Below are 17,917 nucleotides of genomic sequence, written 5' to 3'. Positions count from 1 at the left end.
TTCCATCAATAGACACGGCTCCAGACTTCTTGCAGGGCGCTCTGAGGCAGACCTGGCTTAGGCTAGGTTCACACCACGTTTTGTTAAATACGGCTCCCGTATACAGTTGGGAGGAGGGGGCGGGGCTTAATCGCGGCGCCCGCACTCAGCCGTATTCGGGAACCGTATTTAATGTATGTCTATGAGCCGACCGGAGTGAACCGCAGCCTCCGGTCGGCTTCGTTTTCGTCCGTATCCGGTTTCCCGACCGCAGTCAAAAACGTGGTCGACCACGTTTTAGCCTGCAGTCGGGAAACCGCATACGGCCGAAAATGAAGCCGACCTGCTGTTCACTCCGGTCGGCTCATAGACATACATTAAATACGGTTCCCGAATACGGCTGAGTGCGGGCGCCACGATTAAGCCCCGCCCCCCCCTCCTCCCAACCGTATACGGGAGCCGAATTTAACAAAACGTGGTGTGAACCCAGCCTTACAAAACTACCTTTGGAGAGCACTTTTAAAAAGAGAAGGAAACATAAAAGATGATGTGGGAGATTTATCAAAACCTGTGCAAAGGAAAAGTTGCCCAGTTGCCCATGGCAACCAATCAGATTGCTTCTTTCATTTTGCAGTGGGCTTGTTAAAAATGAAAGAAGCAAGCTGATTGGTTGCTATGGGCAACTGGGCAACTTTTCCTTTGCACAGGTTTTGATAAATCTCCCCCATCGATGTTCTGAAGTGATTTATTGTTTTTTGCTTATGTGCATCAAATTTATCAACCCCCCTTGATAGTATGATAAATATGTCGCACATAAGCAAAACCAAAGGGGGAAAAAAAAAGACTTCAAAACTCACTTTCCAAAGACAACAATAATAAATGTCGTCTAAGGAGCGTTGGCCTATGCAGCGCCATGTGTTTTATAAACTCCATAGACGGATTGGTTGTGTCTTTTGAAACCCAAGCAATAAATGAGGCTCTTTATTAAAATATTTATGTGATATAGAGAAAAGGGTCCCCAACCCAGTCCGCAGGACCCCCCTGTTCTGTTTCAATGGAGTAACTGAAAAAAAACTGGAATGTTGGTGGGCCATGAGGACTGCGTTGGGGACCACTGATGTAGAGGAAAACTATTACCTAAGGCAATTGCATTATAGAATCATTGTTGTATACATGTTAATGTTTTATATGTTAAACATTAACCTTTCTATTATACTTCATAAAAAAATGGTATCTGTTATATCTTTTTATAGAAATCATGACTTATAAAAAAGACCACTAGGGGTCCTCACATCATCCAGAACACAATCCTGTCCGGCTGCTGCATTATCTTTGTCCCAGCTGTAGCACAGGCTGGGACAAAGTCCAGGAAGTGAGGGTAGGGCTAGCATTCCTCTGTGCTCACTCCTGTCCTGTCTATCAGACTGCAGCATGAAGATAGAGAGGAGGGGGTTACAGAGCAGCCTGCAGTAATTGGATGAAGAGACCCAGCACAACACAGCAGACTGAGGGAGGAAGTGAATGCATGGTGAGTGAGGGCGGGCTCAGTGCTTGCCTAGGAGCAGTGGATGTCAGAATGAGTGAGCAGCAGAACAAAGGGATTTGTAGCCAAATACAGAAGTTAAACTTATGAAAAAAGAGATCTGCATGACCTAGTGAGTAGCATATAGAAGCATTATTTTTTTCCGTGATATGACAGGTACACTTTAAAGATTGTCATGAGTCTTGCCCAGATGTGACTAGTTGATTCTCCATCTGCATTTCCAGTCTACTGAATGGATGTCTAATGGCTGTCCACTATCCAATTGAAGAACTTTTAATCAACCACTCCAACCTAAAAGGTAAATGCAGTATTTCAAGCTTTTTAATTAAATTAATAGTTGGGTGTTTTATTCATTGATGGGTCGGATCCACTTGAATGACATCCATGTTGTTTGCAGCTTTGGCTCATAGAGAAGGATCCCTAGACCAGTGTTTCCTAACCAGTGTGCCAGCTGTTGTAAAACTACAACTCCCAGCATGCCCAGACAGCCAAAGGCTGTCCAGGCATGCTGGGAGTTGTAGTGTTGCAACAGCTGGAGGTACACTGGTTAGGAAACTCTTTCCTAGATTGCCACCAACTGTGTTCGAGCATGCTGAGAGTTGTAGTTTTGCAACCGCTGGAGGCACACTGGTTGGGAAACACTTCCCTAGATCAGTGTTCCTCAAGCTGTGGCTCTCCATCAGTTGCAAAACTACAACTCTAACAAGGATGGGAGTTGTAGTGTTACAACAACTGGAGAGACAAAGATTGGAGGGCAATGTCACAGTAAGAAAAGTCCATTAGTTTTAGATTTAAAAGTCATAGAAGAAAAACATCTCATGAAACCATGATCAATGACTGCCATTATGACATTAGCTCTAGAGGTCAGTTCAGAAGGGAACTAAACCTATTAAAACGACAAATCCAAAATGTATAAATACAGAAACGCAAATTATGAAAAATATACAATAAATTAAATTGTAATTTACTATTTATATATTAAAATGTACCGTATATATTTTTTAATACATTAAATAATAATAATTTATATTATTATGTATATTATTATTTTTATATTAAATTTACTATTTATAGATTAAAATCATGTGATAGCATTTTATTGTAAGGACAGGAAAGGCTTGGTACAAGCAGCAAAGCATATCTTTAGATGATGTCTTTATCTCTTGTCCTGTAGGTATGCCTTAATGTATTTTGCAGGGTATGCCAGGTAAAGGGGTACTCAGCTGCTAGATATCTTATCCCCTATCCAAACTGATGGCTGACACGCCCCCTCCCATAGACATGAATGGAAGGGGTGTGGCGTGACTTCACGAGGGAGAGTGGCCATGGCGTCACGAACACGGCCTCCAGCTCCGAGCGTTCTGAACAAAATGTTTAGAACGCAGGAGCACTGCAGTACCCCTTTAAGGTTGCCCTACACATTAGATATGTGTCAGACAAAAGTAACATTTTAAAGTGAATGTGTCATCAGAAAATGACCTATTGTGTGATTTATTTTTACCTAATTTTGTGTTACTGTTATGTATTGATCTTATATCAAAATAGTTAACCCCTTAACGACAATGGACGTAAGTGTATTTCATGGTGTCTGGGTACTTAATGCAACATGACGTACATTTACCTGCCATCACTGCGAGGACCGGACTGGTGCTCACGTCATGCGCGGCAGGTCCCAGCTGCTATCAGCAGCCAGGGACCCGCCGGTAATGGTGGACATCCACGATCGCGCGGATGTCTGCCATTAACCCCTCAGATGCTGTGATCAATACAGGGATCCGATCATCCAGCATGGCAGCCGGAGGTCCCCTCACCTGGCTCCGGCTGTCTCCCGGGATCTTCTGCTCTGGTCTGAGATCGGGCAGACCAGAGCAGAAGATCACAGATAATACTGATCAGTGCTATGTCCTATGCATAGCATTGAACAGTATTAGCAATCAAAAAAATTGCTATAAATAGTCCCCTATTAAAGTGTAAAAATAAGTAAAAAAGTAAAAAAATTTGAAAATCCCCTCCCCTAATAAAAAAGTAAAATGTCCGTTTTTCCCATTTTACTCCCAAAAAAGCGTCGAAAAAATTATTAATACACATATTTGGTATCGCTGTGTGTGTAAAAGTCTGAACTATTAAAATAAACTGTTAATTATCCCGTACGGTGAACGGCGTAAACATAAAAGGCATTTTAAAAGTCCAAAATTGCTGCTTTTTTGTCACATTTTATTCCCAAAAAAATTATAAAAAATTTATAAAAAGTAAAACCTAAGCAAAAGTGGTACCAATAAAAACTATGGATCATGGCGCAAAAATTAGCCCTCATATCACCCCATATACGGAAAAATTAGAAAGTTATAGGTGGTCAAAATAGGGCAATTTCAAACATACTAATTTTGTTAAAATGGTTTGAGATTTTTTTTTAAGCAGTACAATTATAGAAAAGCATATAACATGGGTATCATTTTAATCATATTGACCCACAAAATAAAGAAAACATGTCATTTTTACCAGAAAGTGTCCAGCGCGAAAACAAAACCTTCCAAAATTAGCTAAATTGCGGTTTTCTTTTCAATTTTCACACATAAATAATATTTGTTTGGTTGCACCGTACATTTTATGGTAAAATAAGTGATGTAATTACAAAGTACAATTGGTGATGCCCTCATATGTGTCTGTGGATGGAAATATAAGAGAGTTATGATTTTTAGAAGATGAGGAGGAAAAAACTAAAATGCAAAGATAAAATTAGTCTGGTCCTTAAGGCCAAAATGGGCGGGGTCCTTAAGGGGTTTTCAACCATAAGGTGATTTTAGTACGTACCTGGCACACAGTAATGGACATGCTTAGGAAGGATCTGTGCTTGTCTCTGGGCTGAATGGCTAAATATTGTGAGATTACCATAGCACTGTGGCTAGCATTTTGTGAACTTGTAGTTCCTGTTTGACTTTTCTTTTTTTGACTACAAATCCCATAATTCCAATTTCCTCCCTCCCACACATCAGTCACTCCACCCATTGAAACATAAATAAGCTGCATCCATTCAAAAGACCTGTGGTTTTCAATCAGGGTGCCTACAGCTGTTGCATTAGTTGCAGATTGATCCCTCCACCCATTGAACTAAACAGGCTCCCTGTCCTCAGCTGACTAGGGAGTCAGGTCTCGGCTGCATTGCAACCTGGAAAAAATCTGAGACAACAGTCATTTTGTATGCTGTTAAAAATAAATATTGGGGTGAAAATCACAGAAGAATTGTGAGAAAACACACAGGTATAGACACTATATTATGAACTACACTAACTTTACAGTCCCTGCAGCATAGTCAAATGAAAAAAAGTCCTGGAATACCCCTTTAAGATTATTAATATTTTTTAAATATAAATAATAAATTGTAAAAAAAAACATAAAAATAAAAAGAACATATAAAAAAGTAACTCACACAATAGGTCATGTTTTAAATATTTTTGCTTTTAAATGTGTATATACTGTGTATGTCTGTATATATATATATATATATATATATATATATATATATATATATAATTTTTTTTTCTTTTTTCAAATACATTATATTAAAGGGGTATTCCAGGATTTTTTTTTATTTGACTATGCTACAGGGGCTGTAAAGTTAGTGTAGTTGATAATATAGTGTCTGTACCTGTGTGTGACGGTTTTCTCACAATTCTTATGTGATTTTCCCCCAAATATTTATTTTTGCCAGCATACAAAATGACTGTTGTCTCAGATTTTTCCCAGGTTGCAATGCGGCTGAGACCTGACTCACTAGTCAGCTGATGACAATGAGCCTGTCTGCTTCAATGGGTGGAGGGATCGCTTGGTGGGAGAGAGATCAATCTACAACTAATGCAACAGCTGTAGGCACCCTGATTGAAAACCACAGGTCTTTTGAATGAATGCAGCTAATTTATGTTTCAACGGGTGGGTGGCTGATGTGTGGGAGGGAGGAAAATGGAATTATAGATTTGTAGTCAAAAAAAGAAAACTCAAACAGGAAATACCAGTTCACAAAAAGCTTGCCACAGTGTCATGGTAATCTGACAACATAGCCATTTAGCCCCAAGACAAGTGCAGATCCTTTCTAAGCATGTGCATTACTGTCTGCCAGGTACGTACTAAAATCACCTTTTGGCGGAGAACCCCTTTAATTTATTGCAGCTTCCATTCTGGCCACAAGGGCTAAAACTAAACTGAGGCTTCCTGTTCTGTACAGATAACTTCCCAGCAGTCTTCTTCAACACACACAGGGTTACAGTAAAATGGGACACTAATATATAGATAGCAGAGGTATACATAACAGCTTTTGCTCACAGATCAGCCTCTCCCTTTAGAATGACCACCAAGCACACCCTGAAGCCTTTCTCATTCACATGAGTGGGAAAGCTTCAGGGTGTTGTTGCCTATGTTCATGGGGCTTGCAGTAAAGCATATCTCTAAATGCTATTTTAAACAGCTCAGGCAAGATGGCGGCCCCCATAATACTGTACAAAAAAATGATAACAAATAAATTACAGTCACAAAGTAGAATAAAATTAGAGAGAACAAAAACATGTTTCATTATCTGTCTATAAGCAGTAAAAAAAAAAAAAAAAAGTGATACATTCCCTTTATACAGGACCGGTCGACCATCTACCGTGCAAAGTGGCCTCCTGACTTTCCCTAAACGACAGATGGCAGGAAAGAACTGGAGTAGTTCTTATACATATGGCCAGCTTTACACTTCCTTCCATAGTGGTCCGCTAACGCATTGTTTCTTAACCAGGGTGCCTGCAGATGTTGCAACAGCTGGAGGCATATTGGTTGGGAAACACTTCTCAAATCCATGACATCCACAGATCCCATTTGGGCATGGGGGGTAGAGGCTGTCTAACAAGTAAAGATAAGCTTTAGATAGATAATAATTACTTTACCCTGTAATATTTAGTATACAGTGAAACCTCTTTGAGATGACCAATCAAAATGACTTTCAAAATTCTAGGGAGTTGGCATTCACAAAGAATATATTCAAGATATATATATGCTATATATATACCCTACTGTTTATATATGCTATATATATATATATATATATATATATATATATATATACAGGAGGTACAAAGCAACAAGAAATAATATCCGCACTCACCGCAAGGATAGCAACCGGACGGAGGAAGCGCTAAGTGAGCGAAATTGCCGGTAATCGCCATCTGAATGCTATGCATGAGTGACCTCCCGGTTCCCACGGCATCTCCATGTAGGAGCTTTTGGTCGCTATCCTTGCGGTGAGTGCGGATATTATTTCTTGTTGCTTTGTACCTCCTCTACTGAAGCTGCTATTCTTTTGTTTATCCTAGCACCTCCGCTGCACCATTTATTTCGATTGGCCTCCGTATGTGCTACACCTTTATCCCATGATCCCTATACCGCTGCACCTTGCTAATAGTAGCCACCTCTATGTCTTCGATCACACTTGATATATATATATACATACGCTATATATACACTGCTGAAAAAAATAAAGGGAACACTAAGATACATCCTAGATCTGAATGAATGAACTAATCATATGAAATACTTTCGTCTTTACATAGTTGAATGTGCTGACAACAAAATCACACAAAAATTATCAATGGAAATCAAATTTATCAATCCATGGAGGTCTGGATATGGAGTCACACTCAAAATCACAGTGGAAAACCGCACTACAGGCTGATCCAACTTTATGTAATGTCCTTAAAATAAGTCATAATGAGGCTCCGTAGTGTGTGTGGCCTCCACGTGCCCGTATGACCTCCCTACAACGCCTGGGCATGCTCCTGATGAGGTGGAGGATGGTCTCCTGAGGGATGTCCTCCCAGACCTGGACTAAAGCATCCGCCAACTCCTGTACAGTCTGTGGTGCAATGGATTGGTGGATGGAGCAAGACATGATGTCCCAGATGTGCTCAATCGGATTCAGGTCTGGGGAACGGGTGGGCCAGTCCATATCATCAATGCCTTCCTCTTGCAGGAACTGCTGACACACTCCAGCCACATGAGGTCTAGCATTGTCTTGCATTAGGAGGAACCCAGAGCCAACCGCAACAGCATATGGTCTCACAAGGGGTCTGAGGATCTCATCCCGGTACCTAATGGTAGTCAGGCTACCTCTGGCAAGCACATGGAGGGCTGTCCGGCCCCCCAGAGAAATGCCACCCCACACCATTACTGACCCACCGCCAAACCGGTCATGCTGGAGGATGTTGCAGGCAGCAGAACTTTCTCCACGGCATCTCCAGACTCTGTCACATCTGTCACATGTGCTCAGTGTGAACCTGCTTTCATCTGTGAAGAGCACAGGGTGCCAGTTGCGAATTTGCCAATCTTGGAGTTCTCTGGTAAATGCCAAACATCCTGTACAGTGTTGGGCTGTAAGCACAACCCCCACCTGTGGACGTCAGGCCCTCGTACCACCCTCATGGAGTCTGTTTCTGACTGTATGAGTGGACACATGCCCATTTGTGGCCTGCTGGAGGTCATATTGCAGGGCTCTGGCAGTGCTCCTCCTTGCACAAAGGCGGAGGTAGCGGTCCTGCTGCTGTGTTGTTTCCCTCCTATGGCCTCCTTCACGTCTCCTGATGTACTGGCCTGTCTCCTGGTAGTGCCTCCATGCTCTGGACACTACGCTGACAGACACTGCAAACCTTCTTGCCACAGCTTGCATTGATGTGCCATCCTGGATGAGCTGCACTACCTGAGCCACTTGTGTGGGTTGTAGACTCCGTCAAATGCTACCACTAGAGTGAAAGCTCTGCCAGCATTCAAAAGTGACCAAAACATCAGCCAGGAAGCAAACGAACTGAGATGTGGTCTGTGGTCACCACCTGCAGAACCCCTCCTTTATTTGGGGTGTCTTGCTAATTGCCTATAATTTCCACCTGTTGTCTGTTCCATTTGCACAACAGCATGTGAAATTGATTGTCAATCAGTGTTGCTTCCTGAGTGGACAGTGTGATTTCACAGAAGTGCCATTGACTTGGAGTTACATTGTGTTGTTTAAGTGTTCCCTTTATTTTTTTGAGCAGTATATATATATATATATATATATATATTTATATATATATATGTATATATATATATATATATATATACAGTGGTCCCTCAACATACGATGGTAATTTGTTCCAAACGACCCATCGTTTGTCGAATCCATCGTATGTTGCGGGATCCGTGCAATGTAAAGTATAGGAAGCTGTACTCACCTGTCCCCGCCGCTCCGGACCAGGTCCTCACTGCTTCCGATGCTGTCCAAGGGGCTCCCGATGCTGTTCCGCTGCTCCTGTGTCTTCTTCGCGATCCTCCGGCTTCTGCAGGGTCCGGGCTCGCTTTCTGGTGACGTTATTACGCTGCTGCGCCGGCGCGGCGTGCGTAGTGAAGTAATAATGACGCCAGAAAGCGAGGCCCGGACCCCGGACAAGATGCAGAAGACGCTGGAGGATCGCGAAATGGACCCGGAGCAGCAGGAATAGATAAGCGAACCTGCCCGGGATGCTTAAACTGCTATCCGACAGCAGCTTAAGCATTTTGCGCTGTCGGATAACAGTTAATGCAATGGCCCCGACATATAAAAGCATCGTATGTCGATGTTGACATTTTATCATATGTCGGGGCCATCGCATTTCGGGGGGTTACTGTGTGTGTATATATATATATATATATATATATATATATACACAAACACACACACACACACACAGTGGGGGGGGGGAAAAGTATTTAGTCAGCCACAATTGTGCAAGTTCTCCCACTTAAAAAGATGAGAGAGGCCTGTTATTTTCATCATAGGTATACCTGAACTATGAGAGACATAATGGGGGAGATTTATCAGCACCTGTGCAGAGGAAAAGTTGCCCAGTTGCTCATAGCAACCAATCAGCTCGCTTCTTTCAGTTTTAACAAGGCCTCTGCAAAATGAAAGAAGCGATCTGATTGGTTGCTATTAGCAACTGGGCATTTTTTCCTCTAAACAGGTTTTGATAAATTTCCCCAAATGAGAAAATAAAAACCATAAAATCACATTGCATGATTTTTAAAGAATTTATTTGCAAATTATGGTGGAAAAATAAGTATTTGGTCAATAACAAAAATTTATCTCAATATTTTTTTATATACCCTTTGTTGGCAATGACAGAGGTCAAACATTTTCTGTAAGTCTTCGAAAGGTTTTCCATGAGGTTGAGATCTGGAGACTGGCTAGGCCACTCCAAGACCTTGAAATGCTTCTTTGCCCTGGCAGTGTTTGGGATCATTGTCATGCTGAAAGACCTAGCCACGCTTCATCTTCAATGCCTTTGCTGATGGAAGGATGTTTTCACTCAAAATCTCACGATACATGGCCCCATTCATTCTTTCCTTTACATGGATCAGTCGTCCTATTCCCTTTGCTGAAAAGCTGATTTCCAAAAAGTTCTACTTGAGATTCATCTGACCATATGACATTCTCCCAATACTCTTCTGGATCATCCAAATGCTCTCTAGCAAACTTCAGACGGGGCCGGACATGTACTGGCTTAAGCAGGGGGACACATCTGGCATTGCATGATTTGAGTCCCTGGCGGCATAGTGTGTTACTGATGGTAACCTTTGTTACTTTGGTCCCAACTCTCTGCAGGTCATTCACTAGGTTCCCCTGTGTGGTTCTGGGATTTTTGCTCACTGTTCTTGTGATCATTTTGACACCACGGGGTGAGATCTTGTGTGGAGCCCCAGATCGAGGGAGATTATCAGTGGTCTTGTATGTCTTTCATTTTCTAATAATTGCTCACACAGTTGATTTCTTCACACCAAGCTGCTTGCCTACTGCAGATTCAGTCTTTCCAACCTGGTGCAGATCTACAATTCTGTTTCTGGTGTCCTTCGACAGCTCTTTTGTCTTGGCCATAGTAGAGTTTGGAGTGTGACTGTTCAATCAGGTGCCATTAATACAGGTAACGAGTGGAGGACAGAGGAGACTCTTAAAGAAGAAGTTACAGGTCTGTGAGAGCCAGAAATCTTGCTTGTTTGTAGGTGACCAAATACTTATTTTCCGCCATAATTTGCAAATAAATTCTTTAAAAATCAGACAATGTGTTTTTATGAATTTTTTTGTTTCTCATTATGTGTCTCATAGTTGAGGTATACCTATGATGAAAATTAATATACTGTATATGATATCTATTATATCAAGCCTATGGCATCTGGTTCTTTCAATAGCATCATATATTAGCATCCTATATTCGGATTGTAACATTAAGTATGACAAATCTTTCTAAAGTCAACATTTTCTTCCTATAGTAGTCCGTCTTACATAGTGGCAGAAAAAATGAATAAATTCCGTCATACCCAATGGTCCCTATGGCCCAAATTGCATTCTAGAATATTTATGTAGTCGGGGTCCACGCATCCATCACATTGGTAAATGAGTATGAACACACGTTTTATTCGTAAAAATATTCAACGAGGAAAAAAATTTTACTGATAAAAAAAAAAAAAAAATACAAAGGAGTGCATGACATATTTACAGTAACAAGTAGCTCAAATACAATACAACATATACCTGAAATTCATGTATTCAATGATGATGAATATAAAACTGTCATACTGTGTGGTTTAATGATAAGAAATGCCCAGGTTAAATATTACAACATAATATTAAATCCTAGCTATCTACTATAAGCCTTAGGCCTATAACTGAAAAATATATATAGGGTTTTTTTTTTTTATTCAAAATAGTTTACTATTCAGGACAATATTTCTATTAAGTAGAATTTACATGTGAAAGATTTGTAGCAAGAATTTCAGTTCCATTTACGTGACTGGGGTTGTTTATGCAGTAAGTTTAAAGTTTTCTGTAATAATAATAATTCTTAATTTTTATAGCACACACAGATTTTGCAGCACTGTACACTCAGATTGGTCCCTGTCCCTAGGGGCACCCAATCTATATTCACCTATCAGTATGTGTTAGTATAATCCCCATTTCGATGACTGCAACAGTCTCTGAGATTTCTACCAGGTGTGAATTCACCGCTACATCAATCTCACCAGTACAATTAAGCTGGATGGAGAAATAACATTTTTTTTTTTTATAATCAGAAAATTATTAGTACACAATTTATTTTACAATAAATAAATCAAAAGAACATAATGCTAAAAAAAAAAAAAAAAATCTGTATCCCATTATGTCACATATACAAAAAAATCTAAAAGTATTTACAAATTTTCTAAAAATAATAACTTTGCTAGAAAATTTAAAAAAAATTATCAAAATTGTCAATTAAATGTATCCACTTGTTTTTGTCCTAAAGGTCACAATTAATAAGTGTCATTATTGGCAATGTTATAAAAAAATATGGTTATAGGTAATAAAGTGTCATTTCTCCTTTACAAAAAAAAAAATAATAATAAATAATAATAATAAAAAAAAAATATATATATATATATATATATATATATATATATATATATATATATATGTATATGTATATAATTTATTTTTTACTTGGGGTTTCAAATCAGTGGAATTGAGACAGTTTACACCAGCAGTCTTCAAACTGTGGCCCTCCAGCTGTTGCAAAACTACAACTCCCAGCATGCCCGGACAGCCAACGGCTGTCCGGGCATGCTGGGAATTGTAGTTTTGCAACATCTGGAGGGCCACAGTTTGAAGACCACTGGTTTACACTATATACTTTTTCTTATTCAACAGATTAAATGAATCACAAATCATCCAGATATGTGAGATTTTTGTATGGAATTATTGCTTATGCTGTCACATATTGTGTGAACTAATAGTCTATGTTCACCTGTCCCCCTATGTATATTCCTGGTGACAAAGCTGAGGTTATTTTTTTTTCCCCTTTTCTCCCCATTCCTATAAATTAAGGTAGCAATAACTTTCTCATCCCACTCTTTCATACTGCAAAAAAATAATAAAGCAGAAATAGCTATGCAGAAAATAAATATAAAATGTCAGTATATCACAAGCTGCTGATACATTGCACATTTGAAGCTTTGATACAATATCTAGTATTGAGAAGCATATGTCATTATCACCAGCTCAGCCATCAGTCTCACTTGGAAATGGGAAATTGGGCCTCATTAAACATTTGCTGCACATTCAGCCTCTCAATGAACAGGTCCCTCCAGAAGTCCCTACCTCCATGTATCACACTACCTCATCAGACATTGCCAACACATTGGAACCCAAAGGTGAGAATGGAAAATATTTTTATCCCTAACCGAGTCGCAATTTTTTGTACATCACATTAGTATTAGCAGAAAGCCAACATGCATAGTGAGGAGCCCTGCCATGGAAGGGTTAAAGCCTATACACGCTCCTTTACATTGCACTGTAGGGGGATTATATCTTATTGAGTCAATGACAGATACAGGCGAGAAGAGGGGGAGATGGGTATAAACACTGAGATTATGTAACCTGGGCAATGGAAGCCAAGAGAATGGAGACTGGGCTGGGAAATCAAAGGGAAGACAAATACAATGACAGTAAATAAATGATCGTCGGAAACGAACTATATGTTCTAATGGAAATAAGAAAGAGAATAATACAAGGTAAAAGAAACCTGCGTCTATTGGGCTTTAATGCCGTTCACTCAGTATTATCAGCAAACTAATAGGGAAGATATATGATATAGATAGATAGATAGATAGATAGATAGATAGATAGATAGATATGAGATAGATAGCTAGATAGATAGATATTAGATAGATAGATATGAGATAGATAGATATGAGATAGATAGATATGAGATAGATAGATATGAGATAGAGAGATAGATAGATAGATGTGAGAGATAGATAGATGTGAGAGATAGATAGATGTGAGAGATAGATAGATATGAGATAGATAGATAGATAGATATGAGATAGATAGATATGAGATAGATAGATATGAGATAGATAGATATGAGATAGATAGATATGAGATAGATAGATATGAGATAGATAGATAGATATGAGATAGATAGATATATAGATATGAGATAGATAGATATGAGATAGAGAGATAGATAGATAGATGTGAGAGATAGATAGATGTGAGAGATAGATAGATATGAGATAGATAGATAGATAGATATGAGATAGATAGATATGAGATAGATAGATATGAGATAGATAGATATATAGATATGAGATAGATAGATATGAGATAGAGAGATAGATAGATAGATGTGAGAGATAGATAGATGTGAGAGATAGATAGATATGAGATAGATAGATAGATAGATAGATATGAGATAGATAGATATGAGATAGATAGATATGAGATAGATAGATATGAGATAGATAGATAGATATGAGATAGATAGATATGAGATAGATAGATATGAGATAGATAGATAGATAGATAGATATGAGATAGATAGATAGATAGATAGATAGATAGATATGAGATAGATAGATATATAGATATGAGATAGATAGATATGAAATAGATATGAGCTAGATAGATAGATAGATATGAGATAGATGTGAGATAGATAGATAGATAGATAGATAGATATGAGATAGATATATAGATATGAAATAGATAGATATGAAATAGATATGAGCTAGATAGATAGATAGATAGAGAGATAGATATGAGATAGATGTGAGATAGATAGATAGATAGATAGATAGATAGATATGAGATAGATAGCTATCATAAGATAATTAATGGTTCCCACATCAATGTTTCTCCATAGATCTCTTCTGGATCTATATATACATATGGAAGAGAGAGTGTGCTCCATGTATAGATTCAGCTATAGAAAAAGATAGATAGATAGATAGATAGATAGATAGATAGATAGATAGATAGATAGATAATAGATGATAGATAAATAGATATGAGATAAAAAGACAGATATGAGATAGATAGATAGATAGATAGATATGAGATAGATAGATAGATAGATAGATATGAGATAGATAGATAGATAGATAGATATGAGATAGATAGATAGATTTGAGATAGAGATTAGATAGATAGATATTTGTATAAATTTGTCATCATTGCGCCAGTCTATTGTAAAAGAATCAGTAGAAAACTCCAGTTTAGAAGACATGTCCATGTATTTTCTGAATTTATTTTAGTCCAGATACAGACAATACAAACAAGAGAAACACATCTATTTCAACGTATCGATCTTACAGACAAATAAATAACATAAAAGCAGATATCTACAAAACTCTATCATGAAAAAACGAGTCCATCCCGTAGACAGTTCTGTACAGAGAAAAGGTCACGTTTATCTTCAATTTTTACAGATTTGGGATATTATTGTAACAATAGTCATCATCATTATAACAATTTATAGCTGTAAAAAATAACGTGTAGCCGGGGGAAGGATTGTGCGGTTATGTTTTTTTTTTTTTTTTTGTTATTTTTTTTTTTTTGTTTTTTCATCTTTAAACATGACTGAGATAAAAAAAAAATAATAAAAAATAAAATAAATAAATAAATACAGCGAGACTTTTCTCTCCCGACATCTATTCAATAGAAAAAAAATGACAAATGTCCCCAGAATTTATTAAGTATACAATTCACACTTTATTTCCACTACACTATGTCACCAGCAGTCCAGACCAAAATGTTGTTGTTTGGCTTTGTTTTGTTTTTTATTATAAAAAAAGAATTATTTTACACGCAAAAAAATTAAGGATAAAAACTTGAGAGCTAAACTTTAATTTTAAATAAATCAATAAAAAAAGTATTTTGAGAAATAACTAAAAGTTATACGATGGCTTCAAATAAAAACTGAATTATTTTATGCTAGTCTGTTTTTTGGCAAAGTCTTGCGGTTGGCACAAAAAATAGAATAAAATATAAAATTGTAGCATGAGGAGAGGGAAAAACAAGAATAGAAAGAATATTATGACACAAATATGTGCAAGTTGTCTGAAGAATTGTGGAATACCATACTCGGGTGATGTCCACTATGTAAACATGTAAACATTATTCTTTGTACGTGGTCAATACAGCAGAATTGATGCAGAAGACACATAAATAAGTAAATCAATAAATGATTAAATGAATAAGTTAATAAAATAGGACATGATGCATTTTGCTGGTGACTTCACAAACTTAAAAAGTATTTATAAATGGATCATTGACAGTTCATTCAACATCCCTACCATGAAGGATATTTGCCATGGGAGGAAGCGCTGTATGGTGTAAGGTTGGGAGCAGACAGTATCTCCAACACGACTTGCTACAAATAAAAGCTGCCATAAGAAGGCAGCTGAGTGTATTAGGTCCTGTGCCTTCAAGCTAAAGTCAGCCGCCATTGCATTCCATGGTGCTGAACCCAACCAATGTCCATAGTGCTGAACCCAACCATTGTCCATGGTGCTGAACCCAACCATTGTCCATAATGCTGAACCCAACCATTGTCCATAGTGCTGAACCCAACCATTGTCCATAGTGCTGAACCCAACCATTGTCCATGGTGCTGAACCCAACCATTGTCCATGGTGCTGAACCCAACCATTGTCCATGGTGCTGAACCCAACCATTGTCCATAGTGCTGAACCCAACCATTGTCCATGGTGCTGAACCCAACCATTGTCCATGGTGTTGATCCCAATCATTGTCCATGGAGCTGATCCCAACCATTGTCCATAGTGCTGAACCCAACCATTGTCCATGGTGCTGGAGCTACTGTTGCCCATGGTGCTGAAACCTCCACTGTCCATAGTGCTGAACCCAATAAGGTCCATGATGCTGAACCCAACTAGGTCCATGGTGCTGAACCACTGTCACAAGTGGTTTGTCACATAATTCTAGGTAGTGAAGAAGTGAAACGCATAATAGGAATAAATAGGTGTCAGTGCGGTGACTTAAATAGTTCTAGGACGTGTTCCCAACTTGGCAGCAAAATATAAATGGTTGGTGGTCTTACCCACCATCTAGCACTTCTTGTTATATGCAGAGCCTCCTTTATTCGTCAGAAGACGTAGGTGAAGTTCTAAAGACCACTGCAAAAGACTTGGTCATTTATTGTCCTTAAGGTGGCAAACCTTAGCTGATGGGCTAATTTAGGCAGTGGCTCATTTAAGTGTGGGCATAGAAGCCATAATAACCAAGGTCTTTGGCACAGTTCTTCTCGCAGTCTCTAGAGGGCAGAACTTCACTTTTCAGAGGTGAAGAACTACCAGACACAGCCGGGTCAGAAGGAGAGAGTCGCCTTCTCTTTGCCTGTTCATAAATTCCGGAGTCCGAGGAGTCCAAAGACTTGATTGAGGGAGGGGTTTCAATCCAGCTAGAGTCAGCTAGGTCTTTGGGTTTGGTGTCCTCTCCCAGTGGGGACCTATCTGAAGCTAAGGTGTCGGCTTCTTCTGTACCAGATAAGTAGGGGTTTGAAGCTCCTACTCTGGCCCCTGGAGCCCAGCAAGACAACACGGATCCGGTTTTGGTGCAATATTGGGGTGGGCTCCGCGCTCCCCACCCAGTAGGGTCACTGTAGTAACCTAAGGGGCGCCCCGCGCAGGCGGCCGTCGGTAAAGGAAGAGCCTTGACTCCCGCGGCAGCGTAAGACAATAAAGTAGCCGCGTTACCGGCGAAGTCTGTAGCAGTGTCATAGGCGGATGCGGCTGTAAAGTCCAGTCTGTTATTAGCCGGGGTCACAAACCAGCGCTGCGGAGAAGGAGCCCCCGGGTCCTCGCCCTGCTGAGGGGAAAGTAGCCCATTGGTGTGAGGAACACTGCGGTCTGTACCTGGCCCTGGCACCGAGCCCGGATGATGGAAGCGAGATTTGGCGTAGTTACTGACGAACTGGTCCTGGAGAAAGGAGCTGGCCATAGAGTACCGGGCACCGGGGACTATCTGAGATCTAGGGGAGTCATTGGGTGAAGGGGTTAAGCGGTCCAGATCACAACCGGTGTAGATCCTGGAAGACAAAGCATTGTCCTTAAATAATCAAATAAAGATTAAATGGGTGGACAGATATTTGATAGACAAACATATAATGTATATTAGATAGATAGATAGATAGATAGATATGAGATAGATAGATATGAGATATATATATAGATGATTGATAGATAGATAGATAGATAGATAGATAGATAGAAAGATATGAGATAGATCGATATGAGATAGATAGATATGAGATAGATAGATATGAGATAGATAGATATGAGATAGATAGATAGATAGATAGATATGAGATAGATATAAGATAAATAGATATGAGATAGATAGATGATAGATAGATAGATAGATAGATAGATATGAGATAGATAGATAGATAGATAGATATGAGATAGATAGATATGAGATATAAAGATAGATAGACAGATAGATAGAAAGATATGAGATAGATAGATAGACAGATAGATATGAGATAGATAGAAAGATAGGTATGAGATAGATAGATAGATATG

General features: G+C 39.1%; 1 protein-coding gene across 1 annotated transcript in view; it reads right to left on the bottom strand.

Annotated features, from left to right (window-relative positions):
• Positions 1-14,890: 14,890 nt before the first annotated feature.
• The window catches only part of TBR1 (T-box brain transcription factor 1), a 9,979-nt gene continuing 6,952 nt past the window's right edge, over positions 14,891-17,917 (bottom strand). Inside the window, exon 6 of the mRNA XM_056536897.1 lies at positions 14,891-17,421. Within this exon, the coding sequence (XP_056392872.1) occupies positions 16,587-17,421 (835 nt within the window). The 3' untranslated portion in view covers positions 14,891-16,586. The remainder of the gene's footprint in view (positions 17,422-17,917) is intronic.

Source organism: Hyla sarda, chromosome 8, assembly GCF_029499605.1.
Source record: "Hyla sarda isolate aHylSar1 chromosome 8, aHylSar1.hap1, whole genome shotgun sequence".
NCBI classification, from domain to species: domain Eukaryota; kingdom Metazoa; phylum Chordata; class Amphibia; order Anura; family Hylidae; genus Hyla; species Hyla sarda.
This window is presented reverse-complemented; position numbering and strand designations above follow the sequence as displayed.